This window comes from Coregonus clupeaformis, chromosome 27, assembly GCF_020615455.1.
Source record: "Coregonus clupeaformis isolate EN_2021a chromosome 27, ASM2061545v1, whole genome shotgun sequence".
NCBI classification, from domain to species: domain Eukaryota; kingdom Metazoa; phylum Chordata; class Actinopteri; order Salmoniformes; family Salmonidae; genus Coregonus; species Coregonus clupeaformis.
The window spans coordinates 25,023,423-25,042,346 of record NC_059218.1 but is presented as its reverse complement, the minus strand read 5'-3'; the positions used below and the strand labels follow the sequence as shown (position 1 = coordinate 25,042,346).

General features: G+C 43.4%; 1 protein-coding gene across 1 annotated transcript; it reads right to left on the bottom strand.

Annotated features, from left to right (window-relative positions):
- Positions 1-14,391, bottom strand: LOC121541668 (ras-related protein Rab-14-like). The gene is made up of 8 exons (XM_045208091.1): positions 14,264-14,391; positions 7,487-7,545; positions 5,899-5,952; positions 4,617-4,794; positions 3,739-3,805; positions 2,997-3,084; positions 668-698; positions 1-560 (listed from the first exon to the last, which is right to left on the bottom strand). The coding sequence occupies exons 2-8, from the start codon at positions 7,536-7,538 to the stop codon at positions 380-382; spliced, it is 651 nt and encodes a 216-aa protein (XP_045064026.1). The 5' UTR covers positions 7,539-7,545; positions 14,264-14,391; the 3' UTR covers positions 1-379.
- Positions 14,392-18,924: the final 4,533 nt, after the last annotated feature.

Sequence of the window (18,924 nt, the reverse complement as noted above, 5' to 3'; positions counted from 1 at the left end):
AACGTTAAAAAAAGTATTTATTCTGGTTTTGTTATGAACATTACCCATCTGTGTCAGTAACCCACGTCTTTTATATATATGTTAAATGTGTGTGGAACTGGGATTCCATGGCAGATGAGCTGGACTGAATGGGGCAGAGGAAGAGAAGGAGAGACGGAACGAGAGAGAAGTGAAGAAGAAGAAAGTGAAAAGGGGGAGGAGGATGGAATGGGAGGTACACTACTACACAACCCAGCCTAGGCCAGCCCATCCCTCGTTCCCTCCCTCCACCCGTGCCCCACACTCATGCAGCCCCGGTGGGGTGGGGGTGATGGAGGGAGGATGAGGAGAGAGAGAGGGGGGTGGAGGAGGAGAAGAAGAGCGAGAGAGGAGTTGGTCATTAGCAGCCGCAGCCTTCCCTCTGGGGCTGTGGTTCGTTGGTTAATAGCCGGCCTCCCTGGGGGGCGGAGGGCTTGTGCTGGACACCAGACTCTGCAGCATTCAGGTCCAGACTACCATCCTGGATGTTCTGGTAGATCTTCTTAGCCGCCTCCAGGAAAGCATCCTCCACGTTCTCACCCCTGGGCAGAGGACACACACAGTCAGTCACACAGAGCTAGGAACACATCAAAGCACATTTCAGACCATTGAAAATGCGAGGTAAAAGCAGGCAGTGCCGCCGCCTTACGTTTTTGCGCTGGCTTCCAGGAATAAGAGACCTGTAACAAGGAAGGGACACAAGATGGAGTCAGACTACTGCAGAGGAAAAATACAGTTCCCTAACCATCCTCCTTACTCATACCTATACTAAGGGGCTCAACTTTCACTGGGGACATGTCCCCCCCACATTCTGAAATTGCATTTTTGTCCCCCCCAGTTTTATTATTGGAATGTGATACAAAACGAGACAACGGTGTGCTTTAGGACCATGCGGATGCCTCCTAGTGGTCGGGTAGGCTGTTTGGAGTGTTTATCCGACTGGATTATTATTAGTTTTTAACCCCCCATTTTCTAAAACCAAAGTTGCACCCTTGCCTATACTTACACTACATGACCAAAAGTATGTGGACACCTCCTCGTCAAACATTCCAAAACCATGGGCATTAATATGGAGTTGGTCCCCCCCCTTTGCTGCTATAACAGCCTCCTCTCTTCTGGGAAGGCGTTCCACTAGATGTTGGAACATTGCTGCTGGGACTTGCTTCCATTCAGCCACAAGAGCATTAGTGAGGTCGGGCACGGATGTTGGGCGATTAGGCCCGCAGTCGGCGTTCCAATTCATCCCAAAGGTTTTTGATGGGGTTGAGGTCAGGGCCCTGTGCAGGCCAGTCAAGTTCTTCCACGCCGATCTCAACAAACCATTGCTGTACAGACCTCGCTTTGTGCACGGGGGCATTGTCATGCTTAAACAGAAAAAGGCCTTCCCCAAACTGTTGCGACAAAGTTGGAAGCACAGAATCGTCTAGAATGTCATTGTATGCTGTAGCATTAAGATTTCCCTTCACTGGAACTATGGGGCCTAGCCCGAACCATGAGAAACAGCCCCAGACCATTATTCCTCCTCCACCAAACTTTACAGTTGGCACTATGCATTGGGGCAGGTAGCGTTCTCCTGGCATCCGCCAAACCCAGATTTGTCCGTTGGACTGCCAGATGGTGAAGTGTGATTCATCATTTCAGAGAACGCGTTTCCACTGCTCCAGAGTCCAATGGCAGCAAGCTTTACACCACTCCAGCCAACGCTTGGCATTGCACATGGTGATCTTAGGCTTGCGTGCGGCTGCTCAGCCATGGAAACCCATTTCATGAAGCTCCCGACAAACAGTTATTGTGCCGACATTGCTTCCAGAAGCAGTTTGGAACTCGGTAATGGTTGTGCTGCTGCTCCAGTTTCAACTGTTCTGCCTGCAGCTATGGAACCCTGACCTGTTTCACCGGTCGTGCTACCTTGTCCCGGACCTGCTGTTTTCGACTCTCTCTACCGCACCTGCTGTCTCGACCTCTGAATGCTCGGCTATGAAAAGCCAACTAACTTTTACTCCTGAGGTACTGACCTGTTGCACCCTCTACAACCACTGTGATTATTATTTGACCCTGCTGGTCATCTATGAATGTTTGAAGAACAATCTGGCCTTAATGGCCATGTACTCTTATAATCTCCACCCGGCACAGCCAGAAGAGGACTGGCCACCCCTCAGAGCCTGGTTCCTCTCTAGGTTTCTTCCTAGGTTCCTGCCTTTCTAGGGAGTTTTTCCTAGCCACCGTGCTTCTACATCTGCATTGCTTGCTGTTTGGGGTTTTAGGCTGGGTTTCTGTATAGCACTGTGACATCTGCTGATATAAAAAGGGCTTTATAAATACATTTGATTGATTGATTGTTGTAACAGAGGACAGGTGATTTTTACGCACTACGCACTTCAGCACTCGGCGGTCCCGTTCTATGAGCTTGTGTGGCCTACCACTTCACAGCTGAGCCATTGTTGCTCCTAGACGTTTCCACTTCACAATAACGGCACTAGCAGGGCAGAAATTTGACTTACTGACTTGTTGGAAAGGTGGCATCCTATGATTCTACTGCCAATGTTTGTCTATGGATATTGCATGTCTGTGCGCTCAATTTTATACACCTGTCAGGAACGGGTGTGGCTGAAATAGCCAAATCCACTAATTTGAAGGGGTGTCCACATACTTTTGTATACATAGTGTATCTATGAATGCGTCCTCCCTTATGCGTTCACCTCTTTTGTACTCTCCCTCTGTACTTGAATGCATGCGCCATTTACTCCTCTTTCAACTCTCTTTCTCCCTCTTTATCAGAGACGAGTTGCTACTTCCCTCCTTATATGGAGGAGTATCTTCCTCACATCCCTCCCACTCAACGGTGTGGGGCCCTGGGGGCATTCTCATACAGCCGTTCAGATAAGGTGGAATAGTGAGAGGCAGAGATTGATGCGAGTTAGTCCTCTTCCATCTCCCTCCATCTCTCTCATTGAGCCTGAGGGTGTTCCCTGTCTCACCGTTCTCCTCAGCGAACTGCTTGGCCTCCTCATACGTGACGTCCCTCTGGGCCTCCAGATCTGCTTTGTTACCTATGAGAATGATCACCTGGGGGAGGACAGAATGAGTCGGTCAGTACTCCAGGCACCAAACAGTAGCAGCCTGGCAGGCACTAAACTCACATCCTCACTACTCATTCACTTATAGGCAGAAAACGACATACGAGACAGCTCGCTCACTTTACTGAGCATCTTGTAAGAGAGCTCTTATAGAACTTAGTACCAGTGGGAGAAATGGATTCAGCAATACTGTATCGGCTACACACCATGAAAGATACAGATATGAATATACAACTTCCAATGCATCTGGGCACTAGTTATGTCCCATTTTCCAACGCGAGACTGTTGTCGTTGAGTACAAACAAACTGACTTTGAGTGAGTTTAGGATGTTGCCTTTGTATAAGCAAGCTAAAAGCATATTCTACTCTGTACATAAAAGCAGTGTGATTTGGCCATAATCATATTAGTCAAAATCCAATTTAGAGATGGACGGGGCTCTCGGGGATCAATCAAACACACTGGGTGTGCTGCGGTGGGACACAGCAGAGACACAAAGAGCATTAGATGAGAGAACACAAGAAAAGGAGAGAAGCGAGAAAGAGGACAGGGAGACTACTTGGTAGTACAATAGACATCCAAGCAGACAGTGTGTTAGAGAGTCAGACAGGCAGCTAGAGGGGAGCAGCGTGAAGCCATACTCACAGTATTGGGGTTGGTGAGATTTCTGGCATCAGTCAGCCAGCTGCTGAGGTGGTTGTATGTACTTCTCCTGTGGAACACACATACAGGGAAGAGTGGGCGTTAGTTACCATGGCGGCAGGCTGGGACAAAACAGCGTGTGCCACATCCTAAGTGGGATCAAAGGAGCGGCCGTGACAAATGGAGAAATGTTTCTTGGTCTGTATCTATATTCTTTCACTAATAGAAAAAAAACTTTCTTCAGTTTTGACAACAGTTCTTACAGTCTGAGACACGGGTGTCAATATGGAGCGCTAAAATTAGGCTAGGGAACAAATGAGCAATCGAATACCTATTCATAAAACAGAGGCAATGATATGCTGCATAGACACCAATTACTATTAGTGGGAAAACTACAATTTAGAATGGCTGCAATACTTAAAGCTTTACTCTGAGCCTGTGCTTTCTATGGGAGGAGACAGACATTCCACATGTAAAGCACTGTTAGTTTAGAAGGCCACTGATACAATCTCACAGTTTGGGGAAGAGAGGGAGGTGGGGAGGGCAACAGGATGCAGACACCATGTTTGCTCAGGAAGACTTTATGCTATCTGCCCCATTTCCTTTCCTTGTCTCCCACACAGACATATAGGCCTACAGACCTAGAGCAATCTGACTAGTACAGCTAACAGGGTGGGTGGTGTATCATAGAACAGGCTGAGGGGGCTAGGTGAGAGAAGGATGAAGTTGGCCCTAGATGCTTATCTGAGGCCAGTTTTGTGTTTTCCCCTGTATGGTTTGAGTTAGGATTGGGGAAGGGTAATTTGACCTTAGCTCTGTGCCTACAGGCTGCTTCTACCTGGAGCTTCAAAGTTTGGGCACATCGGTGTGTGTGTGTGTACCTGGTGATGTCGTAGACCATGAGTGCACCTGCGGCCCCCCTGTAGTAACTACGCGTGACAGCCCTGAAGCGCTCCTGGCCCGCCGTGTCCCAGATCTGCAGCTTGATCTTCTGGCCGCTCACCTCGATTATCCTCGTGCCAAACTCCACGCCGATCGTATGGGGGCAGTCTGCCATGACTTGAGCAGAGAGAGGTGGGGAAAAGGCATATATATCGTTAGTATAGCTGTGAGGAATCCCAGGAGGCAACATTCCTCTAAAACACAAAGAAATCAATTAAAATAGTATTTTCACTTCTTTGTCAAGAGACATGAGATCTGTATATAATGACAAGATGCTCATGTCTCCGCCCTAACAATGGGAGTCGTTTTCCCAAAGGCAGGAGACAAGCTTAGGTCCAAAATAAGCCCATAGAAACGCATTGGTGAAACCTCTTGCTTCGCCTCTTCTTCTCTGACTACATCTCTCATCAAGGAGGTCTGACTCAGTAAACCTAACACACTTCCGCAGCCTGCCTCCCTTTCTTTCTCGCTCTCCCTTTTCCTCCTCCTCCTCGGAGTGTGATTAGATTAGACTGCTGTGATTAACCTGCTCTCTACTCCATTTACTGTAACTACACCTCCTCCTTCCTCTGCTCAATCTCTCAACTACCATACAGAACAGTCTGCCAGTGACAACGCTAGCACCAACTTGAACTATGAACAGCACCCATATACATACACATCTCTCCACACAGGCACATCCAACCACACAGAGAAAACAGGTGCACTCTTCATCACCTCCATTGTGAGGGAACAGAGAGAGCAGGTGGGTTGAGTATCAATTTCAGACTTGCAGATCAGTTGGTTTTTACCACTTGCATTTCAATGTTAACCAGAGACAGGGAGGAAGTCTTCAAACCTGGCATTCAGCACTCACAAAGCAGCTGCCTGTTCAGAGCCCAAGTCTATAGTCCATGCAGGATGTGATGCTAGATAGATGAATGAGGAGCAGAGCATCTGCATTTACTGCTGCCTGCTAATAATGCAATTAAAAAGCATTCAAAAGCCTGGGTGTTATAGTGAAGTGACTGAGGCTACAGCTGAGAGAGAGCACACACAAATAACATGAAGCAGACACATTTCACAGAGGCACGCAGTCACACACCCACACCCTCGCTCTCCCCCTCTCTCAATGAGCTGAAGTCATCAGAGAGGATTTAGAGTTAGACACTCCATTCCTGCAGCCTGTGTGTGTGTGTGTGTATCTGTCTGGAGTCAGTGGGGAGCCAGGGATGTACTTACATTTCTTCTCTGTGAACTGGTGAAGCAAACATGACTTCCCTACCCCCATGTCCCCTACAGAGAGAGAGGGAGATGTGTTAGGATCCATGTTCAAATCTTAACATCACATACAAGATGGAGAGAAAAAAACCACCTAGCAGACATAGCACTTATTTCATATTTTCCTATGAAGGGACAAGTTTTCCCTGACCACTTGGTCTGGCCAGGAAAAACTCTGGTTGTAACAGAGAAAGAGCATCTTCCTTCGCCTCCTCAGACATTGTTAACAGAATGCTATGGTGGTTGCCAGTTGTGTGCTTTACACATATGAGGGCACTTGAAGAGGCAGCATGAACAGGCCTGCAGGGCTTTGACTGAATGGCTGGCATGGTTCTCTCTAGTGGAGTGGGGAGAGCAGAGCATATTTGATTTTTTAAAAGCTGCAATATGTAACTTTTTGGGTGACCTGACCAATTTCACATAGAAATGTGATCTGTCATTCTCATTGAAAGCAAGTCTAAGAAGCAGTAGATCTGTTCTATGTGCGCTATTTCTATGCTTCCCGTTCTTGCGTCTTTTGCTTTCGGTTTTGTACACCAGCTTCAAACAGCTGAAAATACAATATTTGTGGTTATTGAAAATATATTTCACAGCAGTTTAGATGGAACAATGATTCTCTATACTTGCTTGTTTTGTCACAAACTGAAATTAGGCGAACTATTCGAATTTTAGCAACCAGGAAATGGTGGAGTGATTTCCGCATACCGCACCTTTAAGACCTATACACTAATGTCTGCTCTAGCTAAGCAGCTAAAGTGGCGCGTGTGTGTGTTGTATGACCACATTGATGTCTGGGTAACAGACAGCAAACAAGAGGAGCACACGTCAGGGCCTTTTGGCTGTTCTCAAACAAGTCCACAAAGTTCACATTGGGGTGGGGTTTTAAAGGCCTCTGAGCAGCAGGGTAAACAACCTCCAGGTAGTTGGAGATGGAGAGATATGGAGATTTAACTTCCATATTTTGAGGTGCCAAACTGGTTGGAAAATACCTTAAGGGGAAGAGTGGAATGCACAACAAGATAAAACTACCACCACAACTCAGAACATGTAGGCCTAGGCTATGGACCAACAATACATTAGGCTACTGTATGCTCATTGCTTCTGCTAGTAATTCAGATCAAACTGGAGAGCAATCATTCTATTTTAAAGTTAATTAATAACCCTGTCACTAGAACATTGTCGGTACAGTATGTCATTAGAACACAAACCATTTAACTTTACTTAGGCTAGCTTCCGTGGAAAACATTTATTGATGAAAATGTTTTAAAATCACTTTGAGAGATGGTGGCCTCATACCGTATCAAAAAGAATCTCCTGTAATGGGGTCATGGTTGAGGCCTGGAGTAATCTTGACCACATGACCTGACCATGAAAAACTCCTGAGCTGGTTTCTAGTCTTGTGATGGGTGCTCTTCCAGGGCTTGTGTTGGGAGAGCAGCAGTAGCATCTCACTGAGCCAATGGGTGACCTACATACAGCACAGCACTATACACACACAAACAGGCCTCCACTCCACTCCAGTCAACACGCGTGCTCACGGCTCACTTACCGATGATGATGTATTTGAAAATGTAGGAGTAGTTGTACGGTGCGGTGGCCATTGTGGCTCTGAAAGAGAGAGAAAGGTTAAAGATGAGTCAGAGAAAGACAATGTGGCCATTACAGGCCTGCTGGGTGAATCAGGGTGGTGTCTATGAATCTATTCTATCTGGGCATCATGCAGAAACCACACATTATCATTTAATTCTGTCTGTCGACATCACTCACAATCCCATTTAATTTTACAGTGCTTGGGTTGACCACACACTTACAGTCAACTGCAACATTGTGTCTTGCTGCTCGACCACTGGCACTCCATAACATTAAACAACATTACATTGGCTTGCGAAAGTATTCACCCCCCCCTTGGCATTTTTCCTATTTTGTTGCCTTACAACCTGGAATAAAAAAATGTATCATTTGATTTACACAACATGCCTACCACTTTGAAGATGCAAAATATTTTTTCTTGTGAAACAAACAAGAAATAAGACAAAAAAACTGAAAACTTGAGCGTGCATAACTATTCACCCCCCCAAAGTCAATACTTTGTAGAGCCACCTTTTGAAGCAATTACAGCTGCAAGTCTCTTGGGGTATGTCTCTATAAGCTTGGCACATCTAGCCACTGGGATTTTTGCCCATTCTTCAAGGCAAAACTGCTCCAGCTCCTTCAAGTTGGATGGGTTCCGCTGGTGTACAGCAATCTTTAAGTCATTCTCATTGGATTGAGGTCTGGGCTTTGACTAGGCCATTCCAAGACATTTAAATGTTTCCCCTTAAACCACTCAAGTGTTGCTTTAGCAGTGTTCTTAGGGTCATTGTCCTGCTGGAAGGTGAACCTCCGTCCCAGTCTCAAATCTCTGGAAGACAGAAACAGGTTTCCCTCAAGAATTTCCCTGTATTTAGCGCCATCCATCATTCCTTCAATTCTGACCAGTTTCCCAGTCCCTGCCGATGAAAAACAGGGATGGTGTTCTCGGGGTGATGAGAGGTGTTGGGTTTGCGCCAGACATAGCGTTTTCCTTGATGGCCAAAAAGCTCAATTTTAGTCTCATCTGACCAGAGTACCTTCTTCCATATGTTTGGGGAGTCTCCCACATGCATTTTGGTGAAGACCAAACGTGTTGCCTGGTCCGTGGGTTTTGCTGGGCGGCCCTCTCTTGGCAGGTTTGTTGTGGTGCCATATTCTTTCAATTTTATAATAATGGATTTAATGTTCAAAGTTTTATTTTATTTTTATAACCCAACCCTGATCTTCTCCACAACTTTGTCCCTGGCCTGTTTGGAGAGCTCCTTGCTTTGTGGTGCCCCATGCTTAGTGGTGTTGCAAACTCTGGGGACTTTCAGAACAGGTGAGATCATGTGACAGATCATGTGACACTTAGATTGCACACAGGTGGAGTTTATTTAACTAATTATGTGACTTCTGAAGGTAATTGGTTGCACCAGATCTTATTTAGGGGCTTCTTAACAAAGGGGGTGAATACATATGCACGCACCACTTTTCCATTATTTATTTTTTAGAATTTTTCATTTCACTACACCAATTTGGACTGTTTTGTGTATGTCCATTACATGAAATCGAAATAAAAATCAATTTAAATTACAGGTTGTAATGCAACAAAATAGAAAAAACACCAAGGGGGATGAATACTTTTGCAATTACTGTATGCCTGGCAGATAGCATGGGCCTGTGAATTGGTCAATATGGTCAGTAAAGAATGATGTCACCAGGTCTCAGACCATACTAGACAGACTGAGCAGCTGGTGTGCTGTCTGAGAACTAAAACAGTGTTCTAGGTAGTATGAATAATTCCTAATTTCTCAGGATTCCTGTCATGTGATTTCTCAGTTAGACAGCAGGCCCAGGAGCACTGATCTCTCAAATTTATGGGTAGGAATCAACCCAGCTGGAGGAGCTGAAACCATCAGATAGCGATGTATCTGACCACATACAAAGTCAATATATTTATAACTACAATATCTACAGTATGACAATCTACAGGGCCTAACCCAACTGATGTCTGTCCATCAAATCAGCATGAGGAAGTCAAGCTTCAGCCAACTATCACTGGCTATGTCCCAATTATATCTCTCCTTCCTCCCAAAGTCTGCACTTTTTCCACTTCCCTTCACTGATTTGAAAGTACATTTCTGGTATAAGAAATATGGTGGAAACTCCCTCTAGCCCATGCCTCCACCAATCCAATGCTTTTATATTTGTGGGAAGTAGTGAACAAGTGTACACTTCAGGAGAAAGGAGATTTTATTGGGACGCACCCTGTGGGCAGGTTGTGTAAGAAGAGAAACCAACTAGGATCAGACAATGGCCTCTTAGCCTAGATGAGGAAGAGACCTAAAAGTTGCTCTCTGGGAAGCTGCGAAATCAGACAGGGAGGGTCATCATACATCACACACTGATGGACAGGGCCTGTCAGGGGAGTTATTCCTATTCACAACAGTACTACGGACTGTAACAAGATGAGACGTGGCAGAGCCAGAGTCCAGACTCCTTGTTATTACTATCCCATGATGCACCTACAATTTGTAGTTTTCCATTACGATCTTTAGGCCAGCAGCCAATAACTAAAGGGGTTAGTTAGATGATGAATAACCAATTACAATACGGATGTTATCAATTTGAGAGGTTCATTAATCAAATAATCGCTTAGCCACTCGTTTTCATCAAGATGAAGATAGACTACATCTACAGAGAACTTCTCTAATATCACACAATGGAAGTTAAAACAAAAACAACTGCATAGCACCAAATGGGTGTTTATGTTGGGTTGGTTGATCATCATCATGCACCATGTTCAATGGCGTGTTTCCTCTCTCTGCCTCAAACTGCTCTGAGAACTCTCACAGACAGATGTCGGAGTAAAAGGGGTGTGACAGTAATTTACAGAGAGGTTTATATTGAATGGTAAACATTAGCCTTGTCCTGTGCTTAGCTAATGGGGGAGCAAGGCTATACTCTCTCCCATGGTCCCGGGTAGACTGAGCTGTGTGTATGAACATCATTAAAAGAACGATACGGATCTGCACAGCAAATAAGCGGCTATTTTCTAAGATACATTCAGATAAATATGAGGCTTCTAGCCAACTGTGTCATCAATACTGCAAGTACAGGCAGCAAACATCCCCAGCGGTGTTGTCACTTTGAGGCAAGAGATTTCATTATAGACTTATCAGACTTTACATTCAGGAAATTACATCATATGTGCACAGCTCCTTTTTAATCTCAAATGAAAGTAATAGACATTACATTAGGCTGTAGAAGAGAGAAGGTTAAGAGGGAGTGTTTCCTAGTGTCTCCCTAGCCCATTATACAGAGGCTCTGTCAGAACCATTAGCATGTGTCATTTCACAATAGTAGCCAAGGGAGAACAAGTAGCACCTTTCAATTCCTCTTATCAGTCTGGCTAGATACTGCACAGAAACATACAGGTCTAGGCATTAAGTAATTGGTATCCCTAGATACCAGCTACCCACACGACCCACCTGTTGCCTTTATGCTGAGCGACATTCATTCATATGGGTTTGAATTATAACTAACTACACCTACATAAAGAGAGGGTCAGGCTCAAACACACACCCACACACATAGAGCATCACTGTTAGAAGCTGCCTGCTATTTATAGCACAGACACCTCTCTCAATTAATATCCATTGCTGCTTCAATGGTAATATAGCATATTCCATAGTCTATAAGAAAGGATGGGTGATAGCCGGGAATATAGACACATACACACACAGTCATGCACATCTGAAGAATATATTCAAAGAGAGGCTTGGATTAAATATATAGTCTCAAATTGAAATCAGCCTTGTTTATGAATACATGATCCGACTTCACTTAAGAGCATTAACTATTCGGTCAGAGAGAGGGCGTTCTAACGATCGATTCAAATAATCCACTTGTCAGTAATGCAGTCTCACACTATAGTTGAGAGCGGACATCTGTAACGCAAGTAGAAGGCACAAGGGAACAATGGGATCTGATTCCAAATCAATCACCCTGAATAATAGCCTACAAATACAAGTCTTCTAACGTGCGATTAATTGTGACTAGGCTATCCATTATCATCTCTGACAATGTTTCCCTCTATCCGGGATGTTTCTCTTAAGTCTGTGGTTCAGTACACAGCAATTATAAATGCATTGCAGTTAAACCAGTTTTGGAGATTAAAATCGCTATGCAACAGAGTTTATATGTTTGTGATATAAAGAGGCAAATTGAGTTAACTAAACACGGAAGAGTGATATTTAGGATAATCTTCCAGAATTGAATGGATTTGTGCTAAATCAGCTGAGGGGGTTAATTCCAGGTCAAGGTGTCACCTAAGCCTCATCCTCTTTGCATGGGGTTGGTCAGAGACCCTTGGGTGCCACACCCCTGAAGGGGCCTACAAAATGGCCCCACTCCCCATTCCAGCTCTGCCTGCTTGAAAAACAGAGTGCAGAGAGAGTACAGTAGAGAAGTAAACAAGGAGAAAGAGAGTTGAGGTGTAATGGAAGTCATGTAGTTAGTGTGTGCGATAAGCTTCAGTAAAGGATTTGATACACTGACCGTGACGTGAACTAGTATCACAGCCTGCCTTGCTGCTAGCCTGACTGCCTCCCCTCACATGACCCTCTGTCATGTGGTGCCTCCAGACTCATGTGAGTTTTTCCCATAAGGCGAAAGCTATAGGTCTACTAGAGCCGTACACACACTCTAGGGCTACTCCTTTGGTTAAATTATAGGAAAAAATCCCTTTTTCCAGAACGAGGCCCAGGAGAAGTATCCATCTAAGGAGAGGGCAATTGAGAGCATGTGACCAGACTGCAGTCTCAGCACTTCTCCATACACTTGCACTGATTCATAAAACAGAGCGCTGTGACACCCCCTTCCTGTTGTTGAACAAATATAATCGGTGTCACATACTGTACATCTGGGCTGTTTTTCTCTTCTCTGACTCATTGTCATATTGCTATGCTGTCATACAAAGAACATCCTGCAGTAAATTGCACAAGTACATTTGGGTTGTGATTATCATTACCAAAGGCAGAGATGGAATGGCCAAATCAATTGCAAAACTTGGCTTCAGTCAATGCACATACAGTGCATTTCTTTCACTGTGTGATGTGCCATTTTAAGGGAATATCAATATAAAATTCAAGGCCAAGAAAATACCAAATGCCTCTGCTCTTGTCACACAGATGAGAGGAGTATCTCAGGTGATGACGCATCTACATGAATACATTCATATTCCACCCTAATCAAAGCCTCATTCTTACATCAAATAAATATTTCAGTGATTGACAGTAAGGGCTGGCCGAGACAAAGCCTAGATATGGATGCATGCTGTGTCGTGTGATTACTGGATAGCTGGCTGAGCTATACAGCTACTGTACTATACATTATTAAATCAAATCAAATGTATTGGTCACACACACATGGTTAGCAGATGTTATTGCGAGTGTAGCGAAATGCTTCCATTAGACCAGGGTTTCCCAAACACAGCTGATTCAAATAATCAAAGCTTGATAATGAGTTGATTATTTGAATCAGCTGTGTAGTGCTAGGGCAAAAACCAAAACGTGCACCCAGTGGGGCCCCATGCACGAGTTTGGGAAACCCTGCATTAGGCCCCTCAATCAGACCACTCCAAGACAGTCTTAGCAACATTTATGCTTGAAAAATTGTTTTTTGCTTCTTGGCCATTGTAATTGAAAACAGTCACAATAAGGTACTTAATTGTTACCCAGAAATGATTTGATATTGAGATAAACCGGCTGCGTTGGACCTTTTAATGGATGAATGAACGCCACAATTTTGCAGAACAATACAGTTGGCTTGTGACAATGTAGGCTAGTGGGAGGGCATAATCTAGCTAACTGCTCATGACAGTTCAAGTACACATCTGACTATAGCTAGTTACGTGAGATGAGAAGGTTAATAAACGAATTAACTAAGAATCCAGCACCACAAACCCTCTATCTGCTGGCTAACGTTAGCTAGCTAGCTGATGATGCTATTAACACAAACCGTGGCAACATCATCAGTCTGTTTAAATAGCTAGCTAGCATCTTGTTTTATTGTTCAGACGGGACGCTAAATGAATGTATTGTAAAAATTCTGTTGGGAGAGGTGTGGGTAGCTAGCTGGAGCAACTAAATGTCCAGCTATGCCCATAACGTACGAGACTAGGCCCGATCTTAACGTTAGCTATCTTCATTGACCTACTAGCAATCTAACTAGCCAGCTAGAAACAGGCTAAACTGGCTAACTAACTAGTTATACGACACGCTAGTTAACTAGCGAATCAAAATACGTGTCATCATTTATTGGCGAAATAGGTAGCTAGCCACGTCGGCCAAAAGGAAAGAATACCGTTACCACGATGAGCCGTGATAACTAACTTATGCGAAATGTTGCGGCCAACAAATTTGATAGTTAGCCAGCGTAACGTTACTCTTCCGGATACTACAGTAGCTAGCTAGCTCAAAAGCAATGGCCTGTTCCCAAAAACGACAGACACCTGGCTAGATCCACAATGGATAGACAAAACCACGGGTACCTGTGAAGAATTGTAATATATTACACAGCGCAAGATAGATAACGTTAGCTAGTAGTCACCTTACTCGTTGGCTAGCTAGGCTTGACAGCTAGCTAGACGCTAACTATATTAGCGTAGTAGTTAGCATAGCTAATATAATTTGTAACAAAATGTTACGTTTTATAAATGTGTTAGCTATATGTGGATACGAACACTCCTATATTATGTTTATATTCTTACCGGGAATTGTCGGTTTAATGTCTTGAGATCTGCAGGTTATCCTGGCTGAAGTATCTACCTTGCCTGCCTGTTCAAGATGGCTGCTTGCACTGCACAGGGTTTTTCCTCTGTTGTGTGGCTTATGGGACAAAGGGCAATGCATATGGGGCGATTTGCGCTGTTTGCACTAATTATAAATGCGCAATGAAGTGCGCAAGGTGAAAAATCATTATCAATGTATTGATCAGGATAGGTAGTGTCGCCGATATTAAACAGTTTTGTGGCATGAAGAATCACTTGTGCTTTGGTCAGTGTGATGACAGTGCTGCATCAGACGGCCTCAGCCTACATGTGTGCGAGTAGACTAACCTACTATTCTACCATCAGTGTCAAAGGACAGTACTATATATTCCATTGCTGGTCCTTTTGTTGTGGACCCACACTAGGCCTATTTAAAAAGAAAGACCTGTGTTGGGAATGGGATCTAAGCCTACTACAACTTATTCCATTACTAGGCTTATGATTTGTAGATCAAATGTATTTGCTTTATGATTCATACCCAGACACAAAAATAAGATGATCTATCTTATAAACCTCAGAGGCTATCAGACCCAATTCTCTTTTGTTGATATGGAATAGGCTATGGAGGGAAGGCATCATACTGCATGTAACTGGTTTAAAAATTACTCGACAGATAGAACTCAATGTGTATCTACTGATTGTGTTAAATCAGGTTTCCTGGATATTACGAAAGGTGTCCCGCAGGGGTCAATTCTGGGCCCTGTGCTTTTTACTGTTTTCATTAACAATATTGACTTGCACTTGTGTAACCTGCACTTGTATGAAGCTGATACTGTTGTGTATGCTATTGCCCCTACGGTTGACCAGGCTCTATCTGAACTACAGTCTGCCTTCATTGTATAACAGAAAAACTTGATTGACCTGAAATGAGTATTGAATGCAGGTCAAACTAAGTATATGTTGTTCTCTAGAGCACATACAAATAACTGATGATTTAAGCATATATACTTTGGATGGTGTCCGTATTGATCGTGTCCCTGCTTTGTGGTCTTCTGTAGCTCAATTGGTAGAGCATAGCGCTTGTAACGCCAGGGTAGTGGGTTCGATCCCCGTGACCACCCATACGTAAAAATGTATGCACGCATGACTGTAAGTCGCTTTGGATAAAAGCGTCTGCTAAATGGCATATTATTACAAATATCTGGATAGATGAAAAGCTGTCTTTTAAAAACATATTGATGAGTTAAATGGGCTTCTTCTATAGAAATCGGTTCTGTCTCTCGCCAAATAGGAGAAAGCAGATGATTTAGTTCAAATCAAATGTTATTTGTCACATGTGCCGAATACAACAGGTGTAGACCTTACCGTGTAGCTCAGTTGGTAGAGCATGGCCCTTGCAACGCCAGGGTTGTGGGTTCGATTCCCACGGGGGACCAGTATGAAAAAATGAATGCACTCACTAACTGTAAGTCGCTCTGGATAAGAGCGTCTGCTAAATGACTGAAATGTAAATGTACTGTGAAATGCTTACTTACAAACCCTTAACCAAAAATGCAGTTCAAGAAATAGAGTTAAGAAAATATTTACTAAATAAACTAAAGTAAAAAATAAAATAAAAAGTAACACAATAAAATTACATAACAGTAACGAGGCTATATACAGGGGGTACCGGTACCGAGTAAATGTGCGGGGGTACAGTTAAGTCGAGGTAATTTGTACATGTAGGTAGAGGTAAAGTGACTATGCATAGCAGCAGTGTAAAAACAAAGGGGGTGGAGGGGCCTTCCTCTGACACCGCCTAGTATATAGTTCCTGGATGGCAGGAAGCTTGGCCCCAATGATGTATTGGGCCGTACGCACTACCCTCTGTAGCGCCTTATGGTCGGATGCCGAGGAGTTGCCATACCAGGCGGTGATGCAACTGGTCAGGATGCTCTCGATGGTGCAGCTGTATAACTTTTTGAGGATCTGGGGACCAATGCCTAATCTTTTCAGTCTCCTGAGGGGGAAAAGGTGTTGTCGTGCCCTCTTCACGACTGTCTTGGTGTATTTGGACCATGATAGTTTGTTGGTGATGTGGACACCAAGGAACTTGAAACTCTCAACCCTCTCCACTACAGCCCCGTCGATGTTAATGCGGGCCTGTTCGGCCGTCCTTTTCCTGTAGTCCACGATCATCTCCTTTGTCTTGCTCACGTTGAGGGAGAGGTTGTTGTCCAGGTCTCTGACCTCCTCCCTATAGGCTGTCTCATCGTTGTCGGTGACCAGGCCTACCATTGTTGTGTCGTTAGCAAACTTAATGATGGTGTTGGAGTCGTGCTTGGCCACACAGTCGTGGGTGAACAGGGAGTACAGGAGGGGACTAAGCACGCACCCCTGAGGGGCCACAGTGTTGAGGATTAGCGTGCCAGATGTGTTGTTGCCTACCCTTACCACCTGGGGGCAGCCCGTCAGGATGTCCAGGATCCAGTTGCAGAGGGAGGTGTTTAGTCCCAGGGTCCTTAGCTTAGTGATGAGCTTTGTGGGCAATATGGTGTTGAACGCTGAGCTGTAGTCAATGTTGACGTTCCTATCGGTCCAAGACTATGGCAAAATCATCTATATGAATGAACGCAGCTGCCACTTCATTAAAGCCCTTAGATACAGTTTGTCATAGCGCACTGCGCTTTATTACGGGCGACAATTTTAGTACTCATCACTGCATTCTCTACCAGAAAGTTGGTTGGCCTTCTTTGATGTCACATATGTTGATACATTGCTATGTTTTCATTTATAAAGCCCTTTTACAAAAGTTCCACTGTACCTAACAGCTTTACTAAACTTTAGACATACTATATGAGTTACCACACCTGGTCTCAGAGATGGCTAACTCTGGAAATTCCTTTGGTCTCTACTGAGTTAGGTAAATAAGCTTTTAGTTTTCTTGCATCTTATTTGTGGAACAATCTTCAACATTTTCTTAAATTGTATGTTTTGGTGCCTCTAGTGTAATTTAGAAAGCTGATTGAGGACCTTACTACTGATGAATGTGTTTGTTTTTTATGACAGTGTTTTTCTTTCTGCTTGCATTTTGTATTTATATGTTGATGCATTTTCTGTAATTTCTGTAATTCAGGGCTCACTGTAAAGGAGACCTTGGTCTCAGTATGACTCCCTGATAAAATAAAGCTTAAATAAATAAATAAAAATCATAGTTGCCTAATAAATCAGACTGTGATAGGAACGTCAGGGCTAGCAAGCTGATCAGACGTTGTCTTTATTCTTACCAGAAATGCATCAGCTGTCATAAAATCAACACAATACATTTTATTATTTTTCGTGCACAGAGAACATCTTTTGAATGTGCCCTCTGTGCCTTTTCCCACTTGATATATTTTTCATTATTGTGTCTGAACTTCCTAACTCCCTCACAGAAGACATCTAGTGCCCAGAGGATGTAAAGACATCCAAACTGGGCCACTCACATTCAATGCATTGATTGATTTATATTGCTCTGAGATGGAAGCATAGAACACAAGTCTCACAAAAAAGGTGGTGTTTTTTCTGGGCTACTTACCTTGCCATGTAAATAGTAACTTTTCGGTCTTCTTTTTAGTCTCTCAGTGGGCATTTTCGACTCAGTTGCATGAATTGTTGAGACCAATGTTTTAGATTGCATTTATACCATGGTTACTAATTAACAATATATAAGTGTGTATGTTATAGTATAGGATAGAGAACATGGTATGACTAAGTATTTTAATACAGTATTTCACAACATTACATGCTTTCACTGTACTATTATTTTGTACATTTTTACAATCTGAAATAAATCAACATGCAGCATGCATCTCCAAACTTAGCTTAAATCAGAGGAAACTGAATAAAAAAAGCAATAAACAATACGGCTTACGTTGAACCTTATTTTACTGTATTATCTAGGGTTTAACCCTGAATAAACATAACCCACATGAATTAAGATTTGCGCTTTACAAGCAACTGAAGCAGTACTGATGATTAGGACTAAAATGATATCAATTTGAATAAATACAGAATGTCACAGCTGTCAATTAATTCCCCAGATCACTCATTACAATGCGATTCAAGCCATATAACTAACAGCCTTGTTTTTCCTTTTCTTTGATACCCATAGGCCCTTCTGATGATTTGTTATTGAACATTACTCTCTGGGACACTTCCTAAACTCAATGACTGTATAAAAGCACCATTATATTGAAATATGAGAAAACCTTGGCTTAGTTATTTGCCTTTCTTTTCTGACATTGGGATAAGGAGTCCAGTGTAAAGCCCAATACAACAGGTGTAGACATTACAGTGAAATACTTACTTACAAGCCCTTAACCAACAACGCAAAGTAAAACAAATAAAAAAAGTGTTAAGCAAAAAAAAAAAAAGCAAATAACTAAATAGCAGCAGTAAAATAAAATAACAGTACGGAGGCTATATACAGGGGGGTACCGGTACAGAGTCAATGTGCGGGGGCACCGGCTAGTCCATGTACAGTATTGTACAACCCTCTTAACATGTGGAGCTGAGAAGAGACACTGAGAACTAGTCATGTAAAGTGTCATTCATAGATGGTTTATTCCGAGTTCCATCTGTGTATTTGACCAATTGTTGAGTCTCTGTACAAGTTGTGACCTCATATCACAACCACAACC

Bases quoted from the DNA above. Each gene is read 5' to 3' on its own strand.
- LOC121541668 (XM_045208091.1), bottom strand. From the start codon at position 7,538: ATGGCCACCGCACCGTACAACTACTCCTACATTTTCAAATACATCATC. The intron at 3,806-4,616 runs GTACACACACAC...TGTGTTCCACAG, and splicing joins ATGGTCTACGACATCACCAG to GAGAAGTACATACAACCACC. The intron at 561-667 runs GTAAGGCGGCGG...TCCTCTGCCCAG, and splicing joins CTGGAAGCCAGCGCAAAAAC to GGGTGAGAACGTGGAGGATG.